Below are 27,861 nucleotides of genomic sequence, written 5' to 3' on the forward strand. Positions count from 1 at the left end.
CTGTAGTTTCCAAGGTGTCTGCTCCTCTACCCTCCTCCTGACATTTCATTGTGACGTGTCTTCGTGTGGGTCTCTTGTCATCCACTCTAGTTAAGAACTTGGGTAGGACTTTCAACATATGTGTTGCTCCCTGTCAACTCTGAGAAATATTCTTGAAATTTTTAGAAACAAATTTTAAGAACCAAACAGGTCCTCTCTCCTGCTGCCTTCACCTCCTGACTGTACTATTTCGGGGAAGTACAACTGTAATCATCCACATTATGGACTAAATTATTCATTTCTAGAGTCATAATTTTAACTTCCCAGAGCTCTTTCTTGTTCTAGGATTGTTCACCAGTGTGTGTGGTTCAGATTCTGTTCCGTATGCCATATGCCTCTTACACTCTGTAGATATGATCGATTCTAGTGACTAGGGACCTGTTAGGTCTCCTGTCATCTGTCCTCGGGATATCCTGACCTTTGTCCACACACACTCACCTCAGGAGTGACTTACATTTTCTTGTCATTTCTGCTAATGCCCACCTCCCACAGGACACTGCCAGTGTCATGTCACCAGGGGCTCACGCTTGTTCTTCATTTTACATCTGGAGTCAGCTGACATTGAGCCTCTGGAAGCCTCGAGATGTACGATGTACACAGGATGATGGGCTTTAGTGTGATTTGAGCACGCAAGTCCCACTGTCTCTTAATGTCCTCTTAGGCTCTGAGCCTACCAGCCTCCCATCGCAGAACATTCTGGAACGTTGCAACAGTTCACTTGCATGGAGTGCACACTCATACCCACCTCCTGATGGACAGAGAACCAAAGAAAGACAAGTCGACAAAGCCTCTGAGTGCAAACGTTCTGGATTGAACCCTGGTTCCACTACCTTCTTATCCTCCCTGAGTCTCCCTCTCCCTGTGTGTACAAAGGGATCCCGTAGGGGGTGCCTCATGGGTTTGCTTTGATGATTAACTTTGACCCTCTGTGTACATCACATGAGGATAATGCCTGAGACGTATTCCACTACTTATGCTTATCATTATCATATTGATTCTAGCACTAGATATAGTTCCATTCTTTGTTTTTATAAACCGCAATTCTAGAAACTTCCCTGAAAATATAGTGTTGAAGTTTAAAAAAAAAAAAATATTTGTTAACGTTTATTTACTTTGAGAGAGAGACAGACATAGCATGAGTTGGGGAGGATTGGGGGTGGGGGGGTGGCACAGAATCTGAAGCAGGCTCCAGGCTCCATGCTGTCAGCACAGAGCCCTGATATGGGGCTCGAACTCACAAACCATGAGATCATGACCTGAACTGAAGTCAGAGGCTTAACCAACTGAGCCACCCAGGAGCCCTAGTGTTGAAGTTTTTTAACGTTTATTTATTTTTGAGAGAGAGAGCGTGAAAACGGGAGAGGCAGAAAGAGGGAGAGTCACAGAATCCAAGGCAGGCTCCAGGCTCTGAGCTATCAGCACAGAGCCTGAACGGGGCTCACACTCACAAATCTTGAGATCATGACCTGAGCCGAAGTCTGACACTTAACCAACTGAGTCACCCAGTCGGCCCCCTGAAAATATATGTTTGAGAACACATGTGATTATCTCCTTAGGATACACTCCTACCTGTGTGGCTTAGTCTGGTAAGCATGAGCCTCTTGATTTCAGCTCAGCTCATGATCTCCAGGTTCCTGAGACCCCCCCTGGTGTCGGACTGCTTGGGATTTTTTCTCCTCTCTCTCTCTGCCCCCCTCCCCAATCCTGCGTGCACTCTTTCTCATTTTTCTCAAAATAAAGAAAAAACTTTTTAAAAAAAGCTTAAACTCCTAAAAGAGAATGTCTATGTCACAGTATCAGCACACTTAAATTGTGGAGACATTTTGCAGAACCCTTGAAAATTTTTATACCAGTCTTCACTCCCATTATCCTTTATGATGGTGTATTTTCCCGACCCTCTGTTGGACACTCTCCTCACCTACTTTCACCTTTCCCAAGTTGAAGATACTAAGTTTTGGTCCAATTTTTTATTCTGGTGGAAAACAAGTAGCAAGAGGCACCGTAAGAATGTCTGGAAGGAAAGGGGCAGAACAGCAAGAAATGGAAAACAGTTCCATTCCCAGGACAGAGCCGGGACTGCTCGCTCTCTCCAGAAGGATATAATACCGGCATCAAGCCTGGGATAAGAATGTTTTGTCTGGTACCAGATGTACTCATGACCCAGTATAGAATATACTGCAGGTGCACCGCCTGTCAAGATGCCAGATACTATGTTGCATGTGCTCGCTGTTATCAGACAATTTACAAAAATAAAAGAGGCTTGAACCAAGAGACCAGTGCTTAGGCTCCTGGAGAGTCACCCCCCTGCTTTGCAATTCTCCCCTCAGGGCACCTTCAGGCCCTGTCTCTCTACAGCTGGGGCCAGAACAGGGACATGAAGGTGGACGTTTGCCACACCACTGAAGAAGTGCCTAAGTGCCAAAGTGCCGCGGGAACCGAAGGGAACTTTGGAGCCAGGAAGCTCACCCTTCAGGATTTCTGCAGGCTAAGTATGGGGAATTCTACCTCATCTAGTTAGGACTCATATATTTAGCTCTTGCAGACTTTATTAAAGAGCTCAGGGGTAGAAGTGAACTGTTCAGTGTTTGAGGATTTGTTTTATTTGGTAAAGAAACATTGTTACTGGTTTACACCCTCTGGCAAAAGTGCTTTGAATCAGAAACTATGGAATTTGGTCTTAGGTGCTTTGCCCTCAGCTCATCAAAAGAAAAAGTAATCCCTCTCTCCCTAAGGTCTTTATGTAATTTAATTTCCCTGGCTTTGCAGCCCTTGCAGTCAGAATCCTGGGAAGAAGGGGGCATTAGTTCTTGCAACCCCTCACTGGCTGAAAGTGATCATGAGCTTGTGGATAATGAGGACTGGGAGCCCAGCCCCTAGGCCCACCACCAGAGGGACAGAAACCTACGGGGGTCCCGGGTTAATGGCCCAGAGATAGTTGCAGCTCAAGCCTCCGGACACCTGCCTCCCACACTGCCCCACGGTACTGAGCTGGTAGATCCTTTTGAGGAAACTAAATGTTCCGCTTATTCAAAAAACCCAATTCTTGATACTTCTGTTCTGAGCATCACAGTTCCTGTTTCCCCCATGATGCAGATGCTTCAACAAGCTAAGCCTGTGGGGGACACTGAATTAATGGCTAGTATGCCTGCAGTTTATCCTGTCAACATTACCCAAATTCCTTCTCATCAGCAATATCCACAAGGAGGGCAACGATTTGATCATCATTACCTTTAAGTTTTAAGGTCATTAAGGATTTGAAACAGGTTTGCACGCAGTATTAAGGGGAATTAAGGGGAATTAATTCCCCTTATACATTGGGATTGGTGTGTGGTTTAGCGAATTCAGAGCGACTCATTCCGTGGGACTTGGGGGGGGGGGGTGGTGGGTCCTAGGTCGCACTGTTCTAAGTTCTTCTGAATTTTTGCAGTTTAGAACTTGGTGGGATGAAGAAGCACAGATACAGGCCTGGTGTTTGGCCACCGCCAACGCTCCTGTGCCCATTACCGGAGAACAACTTACCAGACTGGACAATGGTTTGCCATACAGATTCAGCTTCAGTATGATGATCAAGCCGCGATACAAGCTAGTTGTGCTGACTTGGTGCCTGGGAGAAAACAGCTCCCCCAGGACAGGCTACAACCTCTTTTCTTCAGGTTAAACAGAGTCCTAAGGAGCCCTATGTAGATTTCATGGATGGGCTAAAGGATGTTATTATAAAAACCGTTTCTCGGGCAGATTTATGGGATTTCCTTTTACAGCTGCTGGGTTTTGATAATGCTAATAAGGAATGCCAACAATGTCCAGTAAAATCTCGGTGAGGTGAGTGAACTGATTATTTAAAGGCCTTGTCAAGGTATCGGCTCAGAGATCTGTAAAATGGGGCTACTGACAGGGGCTATTCAAGGCACTGGAATAGTGCCTTACAAACAGTCCAAGTGTCTTTGCTGTGGCAGATTGGGACATTATAAAAAGGATTGTCCACAGCTGAGTCCTAGATTCCTAACAATTGCTGTGATACCCCTTGGCCACCAGAAGGAAATACTAAACCTCTTGGCTTATGTGCCCCATGCAATAAAGGCTGTCACTTTGCAAATCAATGTGGATCTAAATTCCATAAGAATGGAGCTCTCCTGTCGTCTCTGTGGGGAAAAGGGATAATCTGCCCCCCCCCCCCACCCCACACACACACACAAGGCCCTAATGCAAACAATATGGGGAATCAGATTCTACATTGTTATCCTGTGAGCAAAGAGACTCTTCATGGAAATCTGTCCATGACCCCCTCCAGGCCACAGGAGGGAGCTCTGCATTAGATATCCCAGCCCCAGATTCCCTGGTCCTGGAATCCGCCTTGGGAATTTATAAGGTTAAAACTGGGATTTATGGCCCTCTGCCTTCAGGGTCCGGTGGCCTTCTTATTGGACGAAGTAGTCTTACATCCAAGGGAGTCCATGTCCACTTAGGAATTATAGATGTTGATTTTAAGGATGAAATTTTAGGAATGGTTAGTACTTCTGTTCCTTACTGTGTCATGGCAGGAGATCCCATTGCTCAACTAATTACATTACTTTACATCCATGACGATAGAATGGTAGGGAGGGTTTGGACCTACTGGCAAACCGGTATCTTAGCAAACGTTTCTAAAGGATGGAAGGCCTGAGATGACCTTACAAATTAATGGAAAATTGTTTACTGGCCTGGTAGACTCAGGAGCTGATGTCACCATCATTGCTTCTAAGTTTTGGCCCAAGAATTGGCCACTTCGTCCTGTATCCGCAGTCTTTACAGGTGTAGGGAAAGCTACTCATATCCAACAGAATGTTGAAATTTTTCTATGTAAAGGGCCTGAAGGCCAGGCTGCTACTATCCAGCCTCATGTTACTGATAGAGCTACTAATCTGTGGGGAAGAGACCTATGAAGTCAATGAGGAGCATATATTAATATCCCTTATGTTTCCCTACTGCAACCAATATGATGTCCAAAATGAACTATAATCCAGTAAAAGGGCTTGGACAACAAGAAAATGGGCATATGAAGCCAATTACTGCTGAAATGTGGCCTCCTTGTGTGGAACTGGGATATCCTGTACAGAATTCAAATTTAGTGTAAGGGCCACTATCCTGAACAACGTTATGCCTTACCATTAAAATGGTTAACGACTGCCCTGGTGTGGGTGGAACAGTGGCCCCTTCCAAAAAAGAAACTAGAGACTTTAGAGCAATTAGTGCAAGAACAATGGGATGCCGGTCATATAGAAATGTCCACCAGTCCATGGAATTCTCCGGTGGTTGTGATAAAGAAAAGATCTGGGAAATGGAGAATGTTAATGGACTTAAGGAAGGTAAACGAGGTTATACAACCTATGGGACCTTTGCAACCTGGGCTCCCATTGTTACTATGATTCCTCAGAACTGGTCATTAATTATAGTAGATTTGAAGATTGTTTTTTCACAATTCTACTACAGCCAGATGATAGAGAAAAATTTGCTTTTTCTGTACCTTCATACAGTCATATGGTTCCTGTGCAATGCTATAAATGGAAAGTGCTTCTGCAAGGTATGCTTAATAGCCCTACTATGTGTCAGCATTTTGCTAATCCGCAGCTTTCACAATTAGGCTTTCGGTTTCCACAGGTGTTGATTATCCATTACATGGATGATATTCTTTTTGCTGCAGAAACGCCTACACAGGTAGATCTTTATCAAGCTGCTAGATTATTGTTACCCAAATATGGCCTAATAATAGCAGAGGATAAGGTGCAAACCCAAGATCCCTTCCTTTATCTTGGTGCAAAAATCAGAAAGCAACCATCTTTCCCCCAAAAGTACAAAGATGCCGAGATAATTTAAAAACTTTAAATGATTTCCAGAAGTTACTAGAAGATATAAATTGGTTGCGACCTGCTTTGGGAATCCCAACTTATAGCTTATCTCACCTTTTCGGAACATTAGCCCATGATCCCAACCTTAACAGCTATAGAGTCCTCACAAAAGAGGCAGAGGCTGACCTACAATGGATTAAAAATCATATTCAGAATTGTCAGTTCACTTGTATTCGACTTAATGTTCCTCTTCAATTATTAATTTTTCCTACTCCACATTCTCCACTGCGGTCTTATGGCAGGATGGGGGAATCATTGAATGGCTGTTTTTACCAAAAAAGGACACTAAACTTCTTACCATATATCTGAATAAAATTAGGAATATAATTTGGAGAGGCCAATCCCAACTACGTGTGCTTAATGGTGGTGATCCCTCCTCTATAATTAATTATTCCCTTATCATATCAACAAATTGATATGGCTTACCAAACTAATATACAATGGCAAATAGCCTTGTCCGATTGCATAGGGAAATTAGACAATCACTATCCAAGGGACAAAATTTTGTCATTTCTCAAGGTTACATCATGGATTTGGCCAGAGAATTTGAGACCGGCCTTTAGCAGATGCTGATACATATTGTACAGATGGAAATGGTCATGGTAGAACTTCTATACATGGTCCTATTTCTAAGGCCTGACAGACACCCTGTACATCTACCCAAAAGGCTGAATTAGCAGCCGTTATAGAATTGTCGCATCTTGTACCTGCCTCCCTCAATGTTGTGACAGATTCACAATATGTGTGGCCCACAGTCCTAAATATTTAAACCGCAAATATTGTTCCAGGAAATGAATTACATCATCTGTTTTTGCATTTACAAGAATTAATACGGCAAAGGCCACACCTTTATATATCACTCATATTCACAGTCATTCTAACCTTCCTGGCCTGTTAGCCTCAGGAAATTCCATTGCTGATGACTTATTCCAAGGCTCCTTATGATGACACAACAGGAGCATATGCTTCACCATAGTAATGCCTGAGGACTTGCCCATAGACACACTGTAACACATGCTCAGTCAAAAGATATTGTTAGTGCCCGTCCTTCTTGCGAGCTCCTCACTGTGGCTCCATACACCTCTGGAGTGAATCCTTGTGGACAACAGGCAAATGAACTTTGGCAATCTGATGTTACCCATATCGCAGCTTTTGGTAAACTCCCTTATGTGCGTGTTACTATGGATACCTTCTCCAGATAGATCTGGGCCACGGAATGTACCAGAGAAAAGGCTATGCACGTCATTGCTCATTTTCTTGAAACCTTTGCAATTCTAGGTATCCCACAATGCATTCAAACTGATAATGGCCCTGCCTATGTATCTCATAAGGTAGCCTGCTTCTTTGCAGCCCAACAAATTACTCCTCTTACTGGCATTCCCTATAACCCTCAAGGTCAAGGGATCATAGAATGCACTCACCAGGGACTTAAAATTATGTTAATTAAACCAAAAGGGGTAAAAGAAGAAGGACTTAGACCTACACCATGGGACCAATTACACTGTGCCTTATATACTTTACACTTCTTGGACACACAAGGACCCCATACATGTCCTGCTGCTGAGGTACACTGGCACAGGCAAAAAGCCACCCCTGTTTATCAGCTGGTATGTTGGAAAGATGAGAAGAGACACTGGGAAAAGGGAGAGGTTGTTGTGTGGGGCAAATGGTAGGCTTATGTCTCTATGGATCAAGGCTACCAGTGGTTACCCAGTCACGACTTGATATCCAGGCATGAGCCAGTCCAAGTGACCTCAGTTCACCATGACTCCACTAATCAAAGAGTTTCGCAGAATGTCCATCCAGAAACTGATAATTGTGCCCAATGCACCACACCCTCTTCCGAGGAACACGAGGTCGCTCAACCTCCTACTTGGGGATAAGTTAAGAGGTTGACACATGATGTTGAAAAAATATTGATGCAGACTTGCAGCCCACAAACTCCTGCTCACCTTTTCCTTGCGATGCTCGCAGTTATACTATTACAGTAAGCACTGATAACTACACTTCCTGGGCTTATATCCCTCATCTACCTCTCAGTCAGGATATGACTCAATTGGTATGACTCCCCCATGCCACTGTATACAAATGACACCGAATGGACACCTGGGCCATTTGACAGCAGAAGACCACATAGGCCAAATGAAGAAGGTACTGTTATGGATGATTATACTATAGGGATTGAAGGTCCTCCTATATGTTTTGGATATGGGAAACATAGCCTCAAAAGTCAGCCTCAAGCATGGCTATCTATTACTAAAAATGGGACCCAGCACAAACATATTTTTGTACTATCAGCCCATTCTCTGATTGGCTCCAATCTTACAATTAATGACACTCCTCCGGTGTTTCCGTCTCATGCTACTTGTACATTGTCAGAATGGGATGGATGGGTGACTTGGGAAGCATGTAGAGGGGACATAGGGCGAGTTCCTTTAAATACTTCCTATGGAAGCATCATTGATTGGAGCCCTATGGGCTCAGCTCGCCTTAAAAATTCATTACAAAATCTACAATGGTGTGTTCATAATCATACTATCCGCACCACTCCTAATGGCTCAATTGTTTGGCACAGTGGGGGATTTTCTGCCCCCAGTCCTCATTTACAACCAGGAGCCTTACAAAAGCATCTATGGAAATTAACTGCTGACCCCCACCCTTTCCATACCTGGAAGGGCACATAGGATAACAACAGCTCCAGCAACATTTCTACTTTATCTTTCACAGTCAATAGTACCTGGTACATACGGGCTTGTGTCAGTTTGCCATGCGTACTATTAAAGGGACAGAGAGTTTGGAATGATTCTGAGGCCCTTTTAATCTGCGTTAACTGCTCATTATACATATATATATTGTCTTAACAATTCTATACTCTTTACTCTGTCATCTGAAAGCTTATATTTGCTTAGAGCACGCCCTGGCCTGTGGCTGCCGGCTTTGCACGCCCTGGCCTGTGGCTGCCGGCTTTCCGAGCCTGACCACGGCAACATTGTTCAGAAATGTATCTGATGGACCACACTCTAGGGGAGTTCTTCATCGATCCCGATCCCGACCGGTTTGCTGGAGTGCTTGTTGCAGCTCTCATAGGCATTATTGCTGTGACTGTGGCCGCAGCTACTGCGGCTGTCTCGTTGCCCCAATCTGTGCAGACAGTACAATTTGTGCAACAATGGCATGAGAAATCGCTCCAACTTTGGAAGACACAGCGGGATATTGACAGTCGACTGTCCAGTGAGATTGCAGGCCTACAACAGACTGTGTGATGCTGCTGGGAGATCAATTACTGAGCTACAAAGACAAGTATCATTAAATTGTGATTGGAACACTACATCAATATGTGTAACCCCATTATCGTTTAATAACACTAAATTTCCATGGAATGATGTTAGAGACACTTGCCGGGCAATCTAATGTGTCTATGGACATTCAACATCTGCAAGCAGAGATCTTTGAGACTTTCAAAACCAATCTGGGCATGTTATCCAGATCTAAGATCTTAGAAAGTATATCAGAGGGATGAGGAAAATTAAACCCGATAGAGCATGTTAAGAATTTTAGCTTCTCTACTGCTATTCTGTTTGTATTAATATGCGGTGTATTTATATTTGCATGTACAGTCTGTGCCAGAGACGACGAGCCTGTCAACATATCGACCGACAACAGTTCGGGTTATGCCATGTCCTCCTACAGTCCATCGTATACAGACAGAAAGGAGGAGATTCTGGAGAACAACAGGCCAGAGGCACCATAAGAATGTCCTGAAGAAAAGGGACAGAGCAGCAAGAAACTGAAAGAAGTTTCATTCCCAGGACAGAAAGCCACTGGGAGTTATGGTTCTCTCCAGAAGGACATCATCCAGGAGCCACCTTGGGGATAAGAATGTTCCTTCTGGTGCCAGATGTATTCATGACCCAGTATGGAAAACATTGCAGGTACATGACCTGTCAAGAGGCCAAATACTATGTTGTATTTACTTGCTGTTGTCAACAATATGCAAAAATCAAAGAGGCTTGAGCCAGGGGACCGAGGCTTTGGCTCCTGGAGAATCTTAGCTCCCTGCTTTGCAATCCTCTCATCACCACACCTCTAGGACCAGTTTCTCTACATATTCCACACTCTCATTTTCTTTGTGTTTATTTATTACCAATGTAGGTGTGTGACATTTCATGTCTTCCTTTCCAAAGTGTTCTCTAATATTTATAATTCTCTTTTTTTCTTATTATTTGAGTGTAGCTTACACACACTCTTCCATTCCTTTCAGGTTTACAGCATAGTGACTCGTCATATAATCCAATAATTGCACTCTTGGGTGTTTATCCCCCAAAAGTGAAAACACCAATTCTTTTATTTTTAAGGTTTATTTATTTTTTTTTGAGAGACAGACAGAGAGTACACAAGCAGGGGAGGGGCAAAGAGAGAGAGAAAGGGAGGGAGAGAGAGAGAATCCCAAGCAGATCAGTGCTGTCAGCCCAGAGATTGATGCAGGGTCCACTCACAAACTGCGAGTATGCACATCCACACTAAGGAGCATTGTATAGACATTTAGTGCTATTTCCATATCAGAAATGATTTTTGTTTCACTGAGTTTTGAAACATTTAGAAGTGGGAGTCCAAGGAAGTGTTTCTACTTTTCGGTTTTCCCTGTATCACCATCACGGGGCTGGAGGACAAGGTGCACAGGGACACAGACACCTCAGCAATGGCACGGGCTCCTGAGCTCTCCTCTCCTGCAATCCCTCCTCACCCCTGAGCCTGACCCCTGCGGACTCCAGGGCTGCTCAGAAACTTATTCCTTTCCCCACTAAAGCCCAGGCTTCTGCTCAGACATCTCTACCTGGGTTACAGTCCAGACCCCACTCAGGCTTCTCAGTCAGAATCCACCTGAAAGCAGAGGAGTGGGGGATGTCCCCTTATCTTCCACCCCACCTGCAGCCACAAGACTATGGAGAGAAGACCCAGCTGCCTTTCTCCTCCTCAGCCAGGCCCTCCCTAGGGTCTCCTTCAGGTCCAGCACCTGGACAGGGGCCCGGACACAAGGGGGCGCCCTCATCCCAAATGATGTTCAGTGAGTGAAGTTGTTATCTTTTTTTTTTTTTTAACGTTTATTTATTTTTGAGACAGAGAGAGACAGAGCATGAACGGGGGAGGGGCAGAGAGAGAGGGAGGGACAGAATCGGAAGCAGGCTCCAGGCTCTGAGCCATCAACCCAGAGCCCGACGCAGGTCTCGAACTCACGGATTTGAGATCGTGACCTGAGCCAAGTCGGATGCTCAACTGACTGAGCCACCCAGGCGCCCCGAGTGAAGTTGTTTTCAAAAGCAACAGGGATACAACCTATGTTCCCCCCAGAGACAAATGGCTAAGGAAGATGTGTGGTATATACACACACATATATACACATACACTAGAATATTATGCAGCCACAAAAAGGATGAGATCTTGCCACTTGTGACAACATGGATGGACAAACAGGGCAGTGTGTCTGCTAAGTGAACGAAATCAGACTGACAAAGACAAGTACCATATGATCTCACTCATATATGGAACTTACAAAACAAAACAAATGAATAAATAGACAAGTAAACAACAGAATCAGACCTATAAATACAGAGAACTCACTGATGACTGCCAGAGGGAAGGAGGGTGGGAGGATGGGCACAGTGGGTGAGGGGAGTGGGAGACACAGGCTCCAGTTATGGAAGGAACAGGTCATAGGAACAAAAGGCACAGCAAAGGGAATATCGTCAGTGATACTGTAACATCACTGTCTGGTGACAGGTGGCAGCTACACTCTGGTGAGCACAGCATGGTGTAGACAGAGGGTGAAGAGCCCCTGGGTGGCAGTGGATTCTCCGCTCATGGTCCCAGGGTCATGGGATCCAGCCCTGCAGGAATCAGCCTGGTTGAGATTCTCTTATTCTCTCTCTCTCTCTCTCTCTCTCTCTCTCTCTCTCTCTCTCCCTCCCTGACTCTCTTCCCTGCTCTGGCTGTTTCTCTCTCAAAAAAAGAAAATGTGTACAGAATTTGAGTCAATTTTTGTACACCTGAAACTAATGTAATCGTGTTTTCCAACTATATTCAAAGTTAAAAATATTTTTTAAAAGAATTTAATTAGGAAATCTAAACTGTAGGGGTGCCTGGGTAGGTAAGTCGGTGGGCATCTGACTCTTGATTTCAGCTCAGGTCATGTATGATCTCCTGGCTCTCCTGGCTCCTGGGTGTGAGACCTGCATCAGGCTCTGTGAATGGGTGCGTCCTCTCCCATGGCTGCAACTGCAGAGAAAACATGCAGTTACAATAAGGCATGGGAAGGCTAAGTGAGACTGACAGAAACACAGACCTCTATACATGCAGGTTTTGTGTGGGGTGTGGGGTGTGGGGTCAGAGGAGACACTGGGGTGCAAAAACAATTAATTGGGTGTGAGAGGAAAGGGACCGGACATAGAAATGAACAAAACATCCCAACATGGCATCAAGGTTGCGGGACATAAACTTGCCAGGCACCCATTAGGCATCAGGCACCATTGCCTGCACTACATGGTTCAAGACAAAGTCTCTAAGGAACAAGGAGACTCTGAAGAGTTGGAGGAACCAATTTCATGGGATCAATACTCACTGGAGGAGGAAATACCCATCTCATCAGGCAGCTCACTACTACTGACCTCGGTGTGACCCTGCTCTTCACTGAGGATCTTGGCATGTTTTCACCTGACACAAATGTGATGGCCAAGCCCTTGGGGGAACTGGCCTGCTCAGGCCTCCTGGAAGGAGACAGAAGGTAGCACTTGCAGACCCCAAAGTAGGAAGGCAGCCAAAAGGAGGGATGAGGATGTAAGGTACGAAGACATAGGAAATCAGGGGCTGGGAGGTGCACTGGGATGTCCGTGTGGGTGTGCAGCTTACCCGATGCAGGTAGGGGTGGGAATCCCAGGCCAGTGGTAGTTGATGGCAGAGTTCACCTGCTTAATGTCCATGCCTTGGCCACACAGGTTGCTAGCCACAAGAATTCGTTATTGAAGAACTTTAAACTACTGATACCAAGAAAGACAATCATAACATGTTTGTTTGTCAGAAAGACAATCATAAACATGTTCACAGACCTTTATCTCATGGGTCTCATTTCCTCACAAGGACACAAGACATCTTTCCATCTCTCCCTCACCTCTCCTCTCGGGGCATCCTACAGTGGATGGCAATGGCTGGCAAGTTCTGCTCCACCAGGAGCTGGGCCAGGGCAATGCAATCCTACATAGACTTCACGAAGATCTCGCCTGTGTGTGGACAGTAGGGGGATGTGGGCCCATGGGTGTGTGTGGAGAGGAGAGTGACAATGTGCCAGAGTGGGAGATTTCAAGAGGTACACCCTCCACATGAATCCCACTGAGTCCCTCTTATTCCCCGCTACATGATTCCTTTTTTCCTCTAAAGATAATTACTCTTCCTTTCTCTCCTTTGCTTCAGATTTTCCTGAGCAAATCGGCCTCTGAGGAGATACAGAGAACAGTAACCAAATCCGGCAGACATGTTAGGAGACAGGAAGGAGGTACTCCATGACAAAGGGATAAGTATTGGAACAAGGGTCTGGAACAACCATGAACAATATTCCTGCTTATGAAATATTAAACCTAAGACCTACTTTATTCTGGGAGTAGTTTTAGTGTGAAAAAATTGCACAATCCGTAAGCTGAGAGAAAGCTTCTCCTCAGGGTGTGATATAAGAAGAAATAAACATATTTAAGAACCCTAACAGGGCCAATGTATGTGGGAATATTTAAGGATTTAAAAGTCCTTCCAGATTTTTTGTAAAGTTTATTTATTTATTTTAAGACAGAGAAAGACAGAGTGAGTATGAGCAGGGGAGAGGCAGAGACAGAGACAGAGAGATCAAGAGAGAGAATCCCAAGCAGGCTCCACGCTGTCAGCACAGAGCCTGACACAGGGCTCTATCTCACAAACCATGAGATCAGGAGTCCGACCCTTAACCGACTGAGCCACCCAGGCTCCCCAAAACACTGATTCTTTAATTATTATTGATAGGTTGTAGGTGTTTTAAAATATGCAATTGAAGACAGAAGAAACAGCAGCCCCCACATCGGGAACTGGTCTGACAGGGACAGCTGGACCTCAGTGTGGTCAGAAGCTGACTGATGCCATCACTGGGCCATATTATTCCTGCGGGACATGAGCCAGTCATCTCACAGAACATCAACAGCACACAAGGACACTCTGAAACCAGACATAACTTTGTCCAATTACAGACAAAAACAAGGCACCGTATGACCCACCAAATACCAAACATCTCCCTGTGCTGGTTACTGTGAGCAATCGCTGGTTTTTACCATTACATTGTTTTTCTCAAGTTTTTATTTAAATTCGTTATTTAACATACAGTTTAATGTTAGTTTCAAGAGTAGAATTGAATGATTCATCACTTACATACAACACCCAGTGCTCATCACAAGTGTCCTCCTTAGAACCCATCACCCATGAGCCCATCCCATTTAACCTGTGACCCACCCAGAAGCTTGACAGCTTCTCAGTACTGACCACGTTTTCCATTGGGATTTGTGGTAATATTAAAACAAATGAGTTTCTTTAAAAAAATTTTAAACATTTATTGATTTTTGAGATAAGAGAGAGACAGAGTGCAAGCAGGGGTAGCGCAGAGAGACAGGGAGACACAGAATCCTAAGCAGGCTCCCGGCTCTAAGATGTTAGCACAGAGCCCCACGCGGGACTTGAACTCACGGACCATGAGATCATGACCTGAGCCAAAGCCAGATGCTTAACCAACTGAGCCACCCAGGTGCCCCAAAACAAATGACTTTTGATAATTTGATTCCACTCTAAGCAATGCTGGAACACTTATGTTACTTAGTGAAACAACACACAACACATTACCGAAAAACAATCATGCATTAGTACAAGATCCATTCCATGTGCATATGGGCCTATGGAGTTAATGTAACAGAGAAAGACACAGTCAATGATACTGTTTCAGGTTCCAGTTCTTAAAGAACCTCAGAGAAAGTACACATTGTGTAGTTTAATATAGTATCAAAGATGAATACCCATAATTATCTGAAAAGGTTATGACACATACTATTCTCCTACATTTGGTCAAGGACACAAATTTTTTCATATACTTCACGAAAACAACACAATAGATGCAGAAGCAAATCTGAACATCCAGTGGTCTTCTAACGAGACAGACAAGAAAGAGACTTGCAAAAATGTGAAATGCAAGAAAACCACTGTTCTCAGTGCCCCTTTTATTTGGGAACAATGTTACTTTCCATACAAACAATATTTCTGTTTTCATGTGATTTTACATGAATTAATATATATTTGAACCTGTTTTAGTCCTACTGTGGTAAATAAGGATCCATAGAATCCACAGACACACAATTATCTTTGGGATCCTCACTAATTTGTAAGACTGTAGAGATATCCTGAGAACAAAATGCTGGAGAATCAGTGACTCACACAGCTCCCGGTCCACAGCTCAGGGACACAGTGGGACAAAGAGCGTTCTGTGCAGTAGGTGAGGCGTCCAGGCCACGTCCCAGGTCCCCAGGCCCGCCTCTCAGGGACTCTGGCCCCACGGCGGCGTCGGGGGCGGGCAAGCCCAGTGTTGGGGAGTCCCCATCTGCCCTGGTTTCACTTCTCCCTGTCACAACCTGTGTCAGGTCTTTCTGCCTGGATACTGATGACGCGGCCTCGGTTCACACTCCTATTAGTGTCCGGTTTCCGGAGAAGCCAATGAGCGGCACCGCGGTTCCGGGGTATCAAGTTTCCTCACCCGCCTCCTGAGACTCACATTTGTCCCCAGACCCCGAGGATGCGGTTCGTGATGTCCGAAGCTGTGCTCCTGCTGCTGTTGGGGGCCCTGGCCGTGACCCAGACCTGGGCGGGTGAGTGCGGGGTCGGGAGGAAAGGGACTCTGCGGGGCAGGAGGGAGAGGACCGCCCGGCGGGGACGCGGAACCTCCGGGGAGGCGACTGTCCTCCGCCCCGACCCCAGACCCCCACCCGCCTCCGAGCCCGCCCTGGCCTGCCGTCCCCCGACCCTCCCGGACTCAGCCCTGCTCTCCCCAACTCGGGTCTCCCTCCCCCTGCCCTCCCGTCCCCCTCCCCCTGGGACCCGGGCCCCGCGCGGGGAGGAGGGTCGGGCGGGGTCTCAGCCCCTCCGCGCCCGCAGGCTCCCACTCCCTGAGGTATTTCGACACCGCGGTGTCCCGGCCCGGCCTCGGGGAGCCCCGCTTCATCTCCGTGGGCTACGTGGACGACACGCAGTTCGTGCGGTTCGACAGCGACGCCCCAAATCCGAGAGAAAAGCCGCGGGCGCCGTGGATGGAGCAGGTGGGGCCGGAGTATTGGGACCGGGAGACGCGGAAAGTGAAGAACAGAGCACAGATTTCCCGAGTGGACCTGAACACGATGCTCCGCTACTACAACCAGAGCGAGTCCGGTGAGCGACGCGGGCCCGGGTCCAGGTCACGACGGGCCGGGGTCGCCCCGATTCTCCGGGTCAGAGTGCAAACCCGAGGCCTCGTGACCCCCGTCCCAAGACCCTGGAAGAGCCCGAGGGAGCTTTTAGGCGGGTTTACTTTCGGTTTCACCTTAATCGCTACTGCTCTGGGGGCGGGGACAGGGTCGCACAACATCCAGTGGACATATGGCTGTGACGTCGGACCGGACGGCCGCCTCCTCCGCGGGTACAGTCAGGTGTCCTATGACGGCAAGGATTACATCTCCCTGAACGAGGACCTGCGCTCCTGGACCGCGGCGGACACCGCGGCGCAGATCACCCGCCGCAAGTGGGAGGAGGCCTGCGTGGCGGAAGACTTCAGGAACTACCTGGAGGGCACGTGCGTGGAGTGGCTCGCCAAATACCTGGACATGGGGAAGGAGACGCTGCTGCGCGCAGGTACTGGGACCGCGGGGCCTCCTTGATCTCCCCTCCACTGGGGCTGGCTGCCCACGAGGAAGGGAAAATGGACTCAGTGTCATGACCCCTCCCACGGGTGGGAAGAAGGAGATCCGCCTCGGAGTTCATATGCCTACTAGAGACTGACTCACCTTGAGGGTGCTTTTCTCTAAAAGAGAGACAGGAATCCAGTCTCTCCCTGGGGTGCAGGTTGAGACATCCCTGAAATAACCCATCAGCAGTTCCCTCTGACCCTGGCAGCCACCTTGTGAACACTGACCTTCCCTCTCAAGGCCTTGTCTCCATCTGGGAACATATTTGGAGATCTGACTCCGGGTTTTCTGAGTCACTCACCCTCCACCACACTCAGGACCACAGTGTGTTCTCCCCTTGGACCTGCAGCCTCCTACCTGGGTTCTCTCCCTGATTCCAGAACTTACCAAGGATCAGGAGATCCCGAAGGCTAGACTGCTGTCTGGGTTTTGTGCTTCTTCCATCCAGACCAGTGGTCCTATCCACCTCAGGATGGTCACGTGGATGCAGTTTCAGTGGCCCATAAAGCTAAACCACAGTGTGGATTCTCTGATTCTTCTTCCTCAGAATCTCCCAAAACACACGTGACCCGCCACCCCATCTCTGACCATGAGGTGACCCTGAGGTGCTGGGCCCTGGGCTTCTACCCTGCGGAGATCACCCTGACCTGGCAGCGTGATGGGCAGGACCACACCCAGGACACAGAGCTTGTGGAGACGAGACCTGGGGGAGATGGGACCTTCCAGAAGTGGGCAGCTGTGGTGGTGTCTTCTGGAGAGGAGCAGAGATACACGTGCCATGTGCAGCACGAGGGGCTGCCCAAGCCCATCACCTTGAGATGGGGTAAGGAGGGTTTGGGGTAGAGCCCCGTGTCAGGGAAAGCAGGGCCCTTCTGGAGAATTTCACAAAGTCAAGACTGAAGCCAGAGGTCTGAGCCCCTCACCTTCCTTCCCTTTCCAGAGCCATCCTCTCTGCCCTCCATCCCCATCCTGGGCATCATTGTTGCTGTGGTTGTCCTTGTGGTCATTGTGGTGGTTGGAGCTGTGATCTGGAGGAAGAAGTTCTCAGGTAGGAACAGAGTGGGGGGATCTGAGTTCTCTTGTCCCGCTGGGGGGTTTCCTAGGTAGCACATTGTCCTGCCTGGTTCCTGGGAGGTTCCATCCACACACATGGACCTGCCCACTCTGGAGCCGTTACTAACAATCACTCTGTAGCAAAGCACTTGTGAAAATGAAGAACAGATTTTCACTTGGTAATTCTGGTGACGGGGACCTGATTCCCAGCAGTGACAGGACAGAGAGGAAGGTCCCTGCTGAGGCCAGACCTCCAGCAAGTCAGGTGGTCCTGTGACCCACCCCACCCTCCCCACACACACCTGTTTCTTCATGTATCCAATCTTGTCCTGGGTCTTCAGTCAGAATTCTGGAAACTTCATTGTGAACAAGGATTAGGAGGTTGCTCTAGGATCACATGGCCCAGTTGTCCCAGGTGGCTAAAATGGTATTTTATTCCACAGGAGGAAAAGGACCAAGCTACTCTCACGGTGCATGTAAGTATTGAGGAAGTGATCCCTGAAACCTGGGATAATGTAGACAGGACCCCTTGGGGAGCTCACGCCCCCGCCCCCACCCCCAATAGCTGCTCCTTTAGTCTCAACTCCTGTGGCTCTGATCGTGTCCTGTTTGTTCTACCCCAGGCGATGACAGTACCCATGGCTCTGATTCGTCTCTCATGGCTCCTAAAGGTAAGACTCTGGAGGGTGAAGTGGGGAGGAGTGGGGGCACTAGGGACACTTTGAGCATGAGGGGGGCTTTTGAGTGTGTGGCACTTATGTGACTGACCTAAATGTATTCATGATAATTTTTTTTACAGTGTGAGACCCGCTGCCTGTGGTGGACTGAGCGATGCAGGATCTGTTCACGCTCCCACTTGGTGACATCGAGATCCCCTGACTTCCTGCAGATGGTGTCAGAATGTGTCTGCGTTCCTATTAGCATATCGTGAGGACGTAGGAGACTGGCCCCAAACCCACCATGACCCCTCCCATACTGGTTCGTGTTCTGTCTCCATTCCTGTCTGTCCTTCATGTTGGGCTGAGTACTGACGCCTTACTTCCCTACTGAAAATGAGAATCCTGATAAGAATTTGTGTTTTGTAATTCTTGGTATGTGGGCATGATGAGATAATAAAAGAGAGGATTTGTATGGTTGGAACAGAAAATAAATGAAAGCCCTGAGAACTTTCCAGAACCTGGATGTTTCCTGTGCCGTGTCTGTGGCAGGTGGGGACAGGAGAGGGCTGGAGGAGCCGAGTGGGGAAGGGGCCTGGGTCCAGTCAGTGCTCAGTGCATCCTTGGTGTGTCGAGCTCCCTCCTCAGCTGGGTCATGTCTCTGCTCCTTGTCCTTGTCCCTTCTGTGGAACCTTGTCTCACCAGGACCATGACCACAGGGACGTGGACGTCACCTGTCACCAGGACCTTGTGGAGCAAGAGCTTCCTGTGTCTGGGTCAGCCCAGGCTCCATCCTGGGTTGTGACCTCAGGCCCATCTTTTGGGGGTTTTTTTTCCTGTGTCTGTGATGCATCAGGCCTGTTCTTGCCCTTGTGTCCGAGTTCCTGTCTCATTCTCCCAAGATCACCCCAGTGGTTACAGCATCCAGGAGTCCTTTGGACTGTCGTTCCCACAGGCCTAGGTGGCCCCTGCACACAGGGGTCTCTGGGGTTTGGAAACATGAATTTTCAGATTCATCCAATCTTCCCCTTCCTCTCGAGCTGTCTTCTGGATGATTATTAAATTCTGGAGGTAAGAGGAGTCTGAGAGTTTCTCATCGTTATTACACTTCAGTTAGTTTCTACCTTCCCTGCCTCTCTATGCCCTCTCCCTGCCCTTAGTTCTAGTGATGCTGGTTCTGGCTCCCATCCATGTTCAAGGATTTATAAAGCAGGGTTTAATGTAGATTTCTATTTGGTTGGAGCAATGGCCTCATAGAGCATAAATACAGTGATTCTGAAGACAGGAATGTAACTGTGTGCTGTGCTGTGCAGGGGTAATGCTGTGGGAGGGGGGAGCTGAGCAGACAGGGTGGAGGGGGGAGCAGCCCTGGGGGAAAGTAGAGGCGGCACTGATGGTGAGGTGGGGGCACTTTGTGCGGGAGCTGCCACGGACCCGCTGTGCCTGAGGCTCATCCAGAAGACAGAGGTCCTCTCCGCTGACCAATCGTTCCACTGACAATGTCGTGTGCCATGTGCAGGACCCACTATTTTTTCATCTAAGCACCTCAGTAAGTAAGAAGAGGCAAACGTGCTGGTCTTGTGGAGAATATGTCCTAGGGGTGAGGGACAGACTCTACTTGACCCTGGATCAATTTGGGGACTGAGGGCAATGACCCCTTTGAGCAGTCAGAAATCCAAGTATAACCTTTGACTCCCCTAAAACTTAAATACTACCACTAATAACATACTGTTGATAAGAAGCCTTACTGAAAACAGGAACAGTCATTCAACACATGTTTTGTACGTTACATGGATATGTACATGTTTTCTTACAATAAATTAAGGTGGAGAAAATAATAAGAAAACATAAGAGAAACTGCATTGACAGCACTTATTGTAGAAAAGTCCACAGATTGGTGGATGTGCACATGTCAAACCAGTGTAATTCAGAGTCAACTGTATATTGTACAAATGTGGTAAATAAGGGAAGTGTTTAAATTGGAAATTGGTAGGTGCTTTGAGGAAGGTGACCCAGAGAGTTACCTGTGCGGGGACAGGGAAGGTGGCTACTTTACTATGGTAGTAAGTGTGAGCCTCACTGGGAAGCTGACCTCTGAGAGATGGGTGAGACACAAGGAGTTGTTGAAGAGCATGTCTCAAGGAATTCTTTCCAGGCCGGGGAACCTCCAGGCACATGCACTAGGGCAGGAGCATGTCCTTGTTCAAGGAAGGGTGAGAGACCACTGGTTGGAGCTGAGAGCATGGGAAATGCGCTCAGATATCTAGGTTTCAGGATTAGAAGACTTTTAAATTTTCTCTGAGTGACATGTGTAGTCACCAGATGGTTTAGATCAGATGGTCCACGTGGTAGTACTTCTCTCAGCAGCATCTGTTTGCTGCTATGCAGAATCGACAGGTGAAGGGCAGGAGACCCGTAGGGAGACTGTAGGAAGCCAGTGCAGTTTCCAGGAGGGGGGATGTTGGATTTATTTTGGGGTTTGAAGAGAGAAATAACAGGAAGTTGCTGTACTCTGGTTATTGTGTGTGTGTGCGTGTGTGTGTGTGTGTGTGTGTGTGTGTGAGTGTATGTTCTGGATACATTTAAAGATGAACTTAGCAGCATGTCCTAATGTATTATTTCTGTGTTGTGAGAAGGAGGAATCAAGGACAGCATCCAATACTTCAGACTGCAAGAAGAAAGGGGGGTTTTCTTCCAAAGAGACAGGGAAGATTTTGGAAGTAGGACATTTGGGGAAGCTTCATCACAGGCACTCAGTTTAGGAATGTCGAATCTGAGATTATTAGAAATGCAAGCGAAGTTCCAGCTGGAGATAGAGTGCAGGGTGGGAGAAATATCTAGGTTGAAGAAATAGATGTGGGAGGTGACACCATATAAATGATGTTTAGAGCCTTCAGCATAGATGAGGTCACCAAGGGAATGATGGCCATAGAAGAGAGAGGATCAGGACCAAACCCTGGAGTCGTCAGCACGAAGCAAGCTGATCAGAGCACACCCAGAGCACACTGCACAGTTCTGGTTCTGCACCTAGAAGGCACACACTCCGGGGAGACCTAGCTTTCAGTGTGCACAGAAATTTCCTGGACTTACGAAGAGCTAGACAATCTGGAGTAGAGTGTGAGATTCTGGGTTTATAGCAAGGTTGGTGCTCCTTCTGGTCTTCAGATCACACACTGAGCACCAAGCACATAATGAAGGATTCCCACGTGGCTGTGCCTCAGCCTCTCCTGTGGGGCTTATTAACTAGTCATTCCTGGGTCCACGCCCAACACTCTAACAGGGTACGTGGAGAGAGGCCTGAGTGTTTTGTAACGAACCCACGAGCAATCCTGGGGTTCCACCAGATAGAGTTGCAGTGAAGTCACTGATGAGAGCCCTCATTGTGGGAAGGGGTCTTACATCCACATTTACATGTTGTTGTTTTTTCTAGGAAGAAAAATGCAAGGCCTGCTGGGAGATACATATTTTCTCTCCCAGGGGGCAGAGCCAGGTGGCAGATTGAGGAAGTGGTTATCAGCTCAACATAAAATCTCTGAGATAACAAGAGTGTAGATCTTAAATGCTTGCACCACACAAAAGGAAATGGTAACCATGTGACAAGGTGCAGGTCTAGGCTAATGCTCTGGTTGTAAGCATTTTGCAGCATAGAAATGTATCAAATCAAGAGACTGTACCCTTAAACTGACACAATGGTGTATGTCAGTTATATCTCAGTAAAACTGGAAAAAACGTCTGAAATCATGCTCTCTGAAGCTATTTATTGCCTGCATCGACTTCTGCCTCTTTGTGATACATGTGCACAGTTACAGAGACTGGGATGAGAGAATGTGGGGCCTTGTTCTATTTCAAGGAAAGTCACAAACCAGGCTTGAGGCTACACAGACAGGAACAGAATCCACAATGGACCCAAGGGGGAGGCTCACATATAGCCAGGGCCCTGCTGCTGGGTATAGATGCCACCCTCACAACAGAGTCCCCTGACATAGGACACTGGATCCGGAGGCTGAGACTGCTGTTGCTGCTGCCCCTTGCAACTGCATGACACCACTGTCACTCAAACACCTGTGCCAAATGTCACTTAGTGCTGTCCCAGCCTATCTGTCCCATGTCCTGAGAGAGATGCTGGCAGGTTGTCACGTGACTGTGAAGTTTCATGCAACGTCCAATGCAAGGCTATTTGGCAAAATGGGTTCTCCTCTCCATGGTCTCTGCCCTCAGTCAAGATATTTAAACGTGGAAATCTTTTATGTGGGAAGATGGTACAAGTTCTGGGCATGGAAATTGGGGGCCAGGAATGGAAAAAGAATGAGAAATTGCAACATTTGGAGCAGTGATTTGAGACTACAATTTGATATGATACATTGTAGACACTCAGGTAAGATTGGAGGAAGGAGCAACTAAAAAATGGCATCTTTCAACTTTTCCCCTTGATAGTTGTTATGGGATCCAGCTTTTGTCTACTCCCGTTGTACTCACAAGTAAGTGGAGTAGCACTGTTGGGTGATGAAGTGATTGTTCAAAATGTCTTCTCCAGCCTTTGTCTCTTCCTAGGATTAAGTAACCCAGATCTGTAACACTTCAGATGATCCTTATACATACACTGACACTTCATATTTCTTTGTACATGCCCGTATTTCTGAGCAGAGTATCCAAAATTTACCAGGTTTTATGTGACCCTCACAAAAGTCTAAAAAATCATTCCAGGTTAAACACTGTGCTCCTCCACGTTTGGTCCACGAACAGCTAGTAATCACAGTTTTTAGCAGATCCAATGACTTGATATACAGGCTTATTTTTGTCTTGATTACCAGTCTGAGACAGGATAAGGTTTCACTTTCTTTTCTGTCTCTATCTGTTTGTGGGCTGATGCACATTCACAGACCAGCGCTGGCTCACAGAAGACACAGATCACCATTGGTTTAGGTAGACTTGTATTCTACCACCTCATCTGGTGCTGGATAAATCTCAGAAATGAAACAATTGTGAATGGGGATCCTCTTCCAGTAACACAGTAGACTAAGTTTTAAGGCTGCCTCTTCCTATAAAAACAACTAATCATGATTTATACATACATGTATAAAATAATATGTATAAAATATATATTATATATTGTATATATTTCACCCAAAAGAAAAATCAGGAGAATAATAATCATTTAGGCCAAAATATAATAATGGGCAAAAAACCAGGGATGATCGTTGCTCTGATACTCAAGGTGTATTTCAAATCTAGAAAATCTTAGCTTGCCTTCTCAGGCTCATGAACTTAATAAACAGGAAATAATGCCCAGAGCTCATTCTATTTCATGAGAAATATCCCTCCCTGAAAATATGGGAACCTAAGATCCATAGATTCATATCCTCAGGAAAGGGTGACACGAATCAGATTGACTCGACTCTGTCTTCAAGAACAAGAAGATATTATTCTAAGGAGGTGTGCTTGGAGCTAGCACGAAGTGAGCAAACAGCTACTCAAAGAATTTCCAATCACAGACTAACGCTTCTGTCTGTGATTTGTAGTCCAAATTTGCGTTTATTTGGGGCCAAAATACCTTCTAGTCATTAGTTCAGTTTATTATTGTCCTGGATTGATATTGACTCAAGTTTATAAGAAAGAAACTAATTTCTCCAGAGAAATCTACATTTAACCTATGTGTCAAAAAATTTACACAAAGAATTGCACAAAGAAAAAGAGAAACTTGCAGCATGAAATGTAAAGTACAAATGGGAAAAAGACTTGATTGAGTAACTTGAGAAAGAATAGGTATTAAAAAGAAGGTCATAAAACTTCAATATTGCACTCCTAAGACATCAAATATAACATGACCAGGATATTATATAAATATATAAATATATGTTATGTGAATAAATATTATGTATATGACATAAAGAAAAAATGCTAGTAAACATAAACAGCATCACTTTATAATGATAAAAGGGTCAAATTATCCTGAATATATTGTCACCTCAGCGCCTAATACATGAAAACAAAACAGACAGAAATTGAGAAACAGATAATACGACAGTAATAGTCAGAAACTGCAATATATCACTTTCCATAATGGATAGAACATCTATGCAGATATCAATAAACATAAAGAAGATTTGAGCCGTACTATAAACCAATAGTACAAATCTGACTTTTATTGAACATTCCAGCCATCAACAGAATACACATTCTTTTCAAATGCACGTGGAAATTTCTTGAGGATAAATCATATATATTCCATTATATGTGTGTGTGTCTGCGTGTGTATGTGTGTGTGTGTGTGTGTGTGTGTGTGCGTGCGTGTATACCACCTCTTTTTTATCCATTCATCAGTAGATGGACATTTGGGCTCTCTTCATCGTTTAGCTATTGTTGATAATGCTGCTATAAACACTGGGGTGCATGTACCCCTACAAATATGTATCTTTGTACCCTTTGCATAAATACCTGGTGTTGCCATTACTGGATCATAGGGTATTTCTATTATTAGTTTTCTGAGGAATCTCCACACTGTTCTCCAGAGTGAGTGGTTACACCAGTTTACATTCCCATCAACACTGCAAGAGGGTTCCCCTTTCTCCACATGCTCCCCAAAATCTGTTGTTTCCTGGGTTGTTCATTTTAGCAAAATGTTAGCATATTTTCTTTTTTTTTTCATGTTTGTTTGTTTGTTTTTAATATAATTTATTGTCGACTTGGCTCACATACAGTGTATACAGTGTGCTCTTGGTTTTGGGGGTAGATTCCCATGATTCATCACTTGCATACAGCATCCACTGCTCATCCCAACAAGTGCCCTCCTCAATGTCCATCCCCATTTTTCCCTCTCCCCCGCCCCGCAGCAACCCTCAGTTTGTTATCTCTATTTAAGAGTCTCTTCTGGTTTGCTTCCCTCCCTCTCTGTTTGTAACTGTATTTTCCCCTTCCCTGCCCCATGGTCGTCTGTTAAGTTTCTCAAGTTCCACATAACAGTGAAAACGTATGATAACCTGTCTTTCTCTGAATGACTTATTTCACTTAGCATAATACCTTCCAGTTCCATCCACGTTGTTGCAGATAGCAAGATTTCATTCTTTCACCTGATGTTAACATATTTTCACATGTCTGTTAGCCATCTGGATGTCTCTTTTAGAAAAGCATCTATTCATGTCCTCTGCCCATTTCTAAACTGGGCTATTTGCATTTTTGGTTGTGACGTTTGCTAAGTTCCTTATTGATTTTGGAAACTAATCCTTTACCAGATATGTCGTTTGCAAATATCTTCTCCCATTCTCTAGATTGTCTTTTAGTTTTGTTGGTTGTTTCCTTCACTGTGCAAAAGGTCTTCATCTTGATGAACTCCCAGTAGCTCCTGTTTGCTTTTGTTTGCGCTGTGTCTAGAAGAAGTTTTTATGGATGTTAATGGTTTCCTATCTCACATTTAGGTCTTTCATCCATTTTGAATTTCTTTCTGTGTATACTGTAGAAAAGGGATGTAGTTTCATTCCTCTGTCTGTTGCTGTCCAGTGTTCCCAACACCATTTATTAAAGAGACTTTTTTTCCATTGGATATTCAATCCTCCTTTGTCGAAACTTAGTTGACCATATAGTTGTGGGTCCGTTTCTGTATTTTCTATTCTGTTCCATTGTCCTATGTGTCTGCTTTTGTGCCAGGACCATACTGTCTTGATGATTGCAACTTTGTAGTACAGCTTGAAATCTGGAATCGTGATGCCTCCAGTTTTTTTTTTTTTTTTCAGAGTTTCTTTGGCTATTTGGGGTCTTTTGTGGTTCCATACAAATTTTAGGATTATTTGTTCTAACTCTGTGAAAAATGCTGGTGGTATTTTGATAGGGATGGCATTAAATGTATAGATTGCTTTGGGTAGGATAGACATTTTAACAATGTTTGTTCTTCTAATCCATGAGCATGGAATGCTTTTCCATTTCTTTGTGTCTTCTTCAATTTCTTTCATAAGTGTTCTATAGTTATCAGAGTCCAGAACTTTTTCCTCTTTAGTTAGGTTTATTCCTAGGTATCTTATTGTTTTTGGTGCAACCCCAAATAGGATTGATTCTTTGTTTCTTTTTATTTCTGCCTCGTTATTCGCATATACAAATGCAACATATTTCTGTACATTGATTTGACAATCTGTTATTTTGCTGAATTCATGTGTTTGTTCTAGCAATTTTTTGGTGGAATCTTTTGAATTTTCTACACACAGTACTATGTCTTCTGAGAAGAGTGAAAGTTTGAGCACTTCCTTGCCAATTTGGATGCCTTTTGTTTCATTTTGTTGTCTCATTGCTGAAGCTAAGACTTCCAGTAGTATGCTAATTTACTGAGGAGTCTTTGCCCAGAAACTCTCCCTCCCACTGTCCTGCCATCACCTTCTCCCAGCCTGTGGCATGGTGCTCAGAGCTTTGTCAAGACTTGTCCCCTGTCTTGGTGCCCCTCCACCTCCCTCCCCTCCAGTGCAGTCTCTTGGCCTTCCTCCATCCTGGGTCAACACCCACACTGTCCTGTCCCCTCTCCTGCATTCCACCCTCACTCCTGTGTTTCTTCCACTCTCCCTGTGCGCAGGAATCCCAGTCTCCCTGGTCCCTCTGCACCCCTTCCTTATGGCCCCATGCCTGTTCACACCCCTTGCCCACATGCTGGGCCCTCACCAAGCTCTCCTGTCTCAGGACCTCCTCCCATGGGGCCCTGCCATCAGCACCCACTCCTCCTGGATCTTAGCCCAAGTCCCCTCCTCTCCTGTCAGCCTCTGATTCAAGTTTGTTCTGGGACATTCAGTCCCCCCTTCCCAGACCCTCAGCACTAGTCTCCCCTGCTGGCTCCTGCCTTTCCCTCTCCCCCACCAATCAGAAAGCTGCTTGAGGTCCTGTTGCCCTTATCCTTGGCCCTAACCCCATCCTTTGGTTCCATGACCTCAGGGCCCCACTCCTGACATCTGGTCTCCAAACTGGCTGTCTAGCCACGTGGTCAGCACCAGCCTTTCCCCACAGCCAACCTTTTCCCAGCCTGCCTGTCCTGGTTTGGAAGTCTCCCCCTAACTCTCCTTGGAGGGATGACCTGCCCCCCTCCCAGGACCACCCCCACCATGCAGGTCCTTCCCCAAGGTATGCACTGGGGCGTGTCAGGTCTATTTTCTCTTCCACTGCCCCTCCTTTCTAATATAGACTACCCTTGGGCTCACTGCCCTGTCTCAGAGACCCTCTGACTGCCTCTCCCCAGGGACACTGGCAGGTCCATCCCATTCCTCACCTGGGGGCCTCACC

At 46.1% G+C, this 27,861-nt stretch overlaps 3 protein-coding genes and 2 pseudogenes across 9 annotated transcripts in view; 2 read left to right on the plus strand and 3 right to left on the minus strand.

Moving 5' to 3' along the window:
* LOC132675691 (class I histocompatibility antigen, Gogo-B*0201 alpha chain-like) overlaps positions 1-19,132 on the plus strand; it is a 51,184-nt pseudogene extending 32,052 nt beyond the window's left edge. The window contains exons 7-8 of the transcript XR_014137697.1: positions 18,580-18,627; positions 18,756-19,132. The product of XR_014137697.1 is annotated as a class I histocompatibility antigen, Gogo-B*0201 alpha chain-like (transcript). The remainder of the gene's footprint in view (positions 1-18,579; positions 18,628-18,755) is intronic.
* Positions 1-27,861, minus strand: part of LOC132666874 (class I histocompatibility antigen, Gogo-B*0101 alpha chain-like) — a 426,482-nt gene that overhangs the window by 251,329 nt on the left and 147,292 nt on the right. The window lies entirely within an intron of this gene.
* Positions 1-27,861, minus strand: part of LOC132666876 (patr class I histocompatibility antigen, A-2 alpha chain-like) — a 538,163-nt gene that overhangs the window by 184,026 nt on the left and 326,276 nt on the right. The window lies entirely within an intron of this gene.
* Positions 1-27,861, minus strand: part of LOC132677782 (class I histocompatibility antigen, Gogo-B*0103 alpha chain-like) — a 253,922-nt pseudogene that overhangs the window by 184,026 nt on the left and 42,035 nt on the right. The gene's annotated exons all lie outside the window — the stretch shown is intronic.
* LOC132676559 (class I histocompatibility antigen, Gogo-B*0103 alpha chain-like) lies at positions 15,703-18,533 on the plus strand. The gene is made up of 6 exons (XM_081795664.1): positions 15,703-15,835; positions 16,122-16,391; positions 16,575-16,850; positions 17,451-17,726; positions 17,844-17,962; positions 18,522-18,533. The coding sequence occupies exons 1-6, from the start codon at positions 15,763-15,765 to the stop codon at positions 18,531-18,533; spliced, it is 1,026 nt and encodes a 341-aa protein (XP_081651790.1). The 5' UTR covers positions 15,703-15,762.

This window comes from Panthera onca, chromosome B2 (genome assembly GCF_046562875.1).
Source record: "Panthera onca isolate mPanOnc1 chromosome B2, mPanOnc1 haplotype 2, whole genome shotgun sequence".
Lineage (NCBI taxonomy): Eukaryota > Metazoa > Chordata > Mammalia > Carnivora > Felidae > Panthera > Panthera onca.

Coding starts and splice junctions, on each gene's coding strand:
- LOC132676559 (XM_081795664.1), top strand. CDS start 15,763: ATGCGGTTCGTGATGTCCGAAGCTGTGCTCCTGCTGCTGTTGGGGGCC. Junction 15,836..16,121: donor CGTGACCCAGACCTGGGCGG/GTGAGTGCGGGG, acceptor CCGCGCCCGCAG/GCTCCCACTCCCTGAGGTAT. Junction 16,392..16,574: donor CTACAACCAGAGCGAGTCCG/GTGAGCGACGCG, acceptor GGGCGGGGACAG/GGTCGCACAACATCCAGTGG.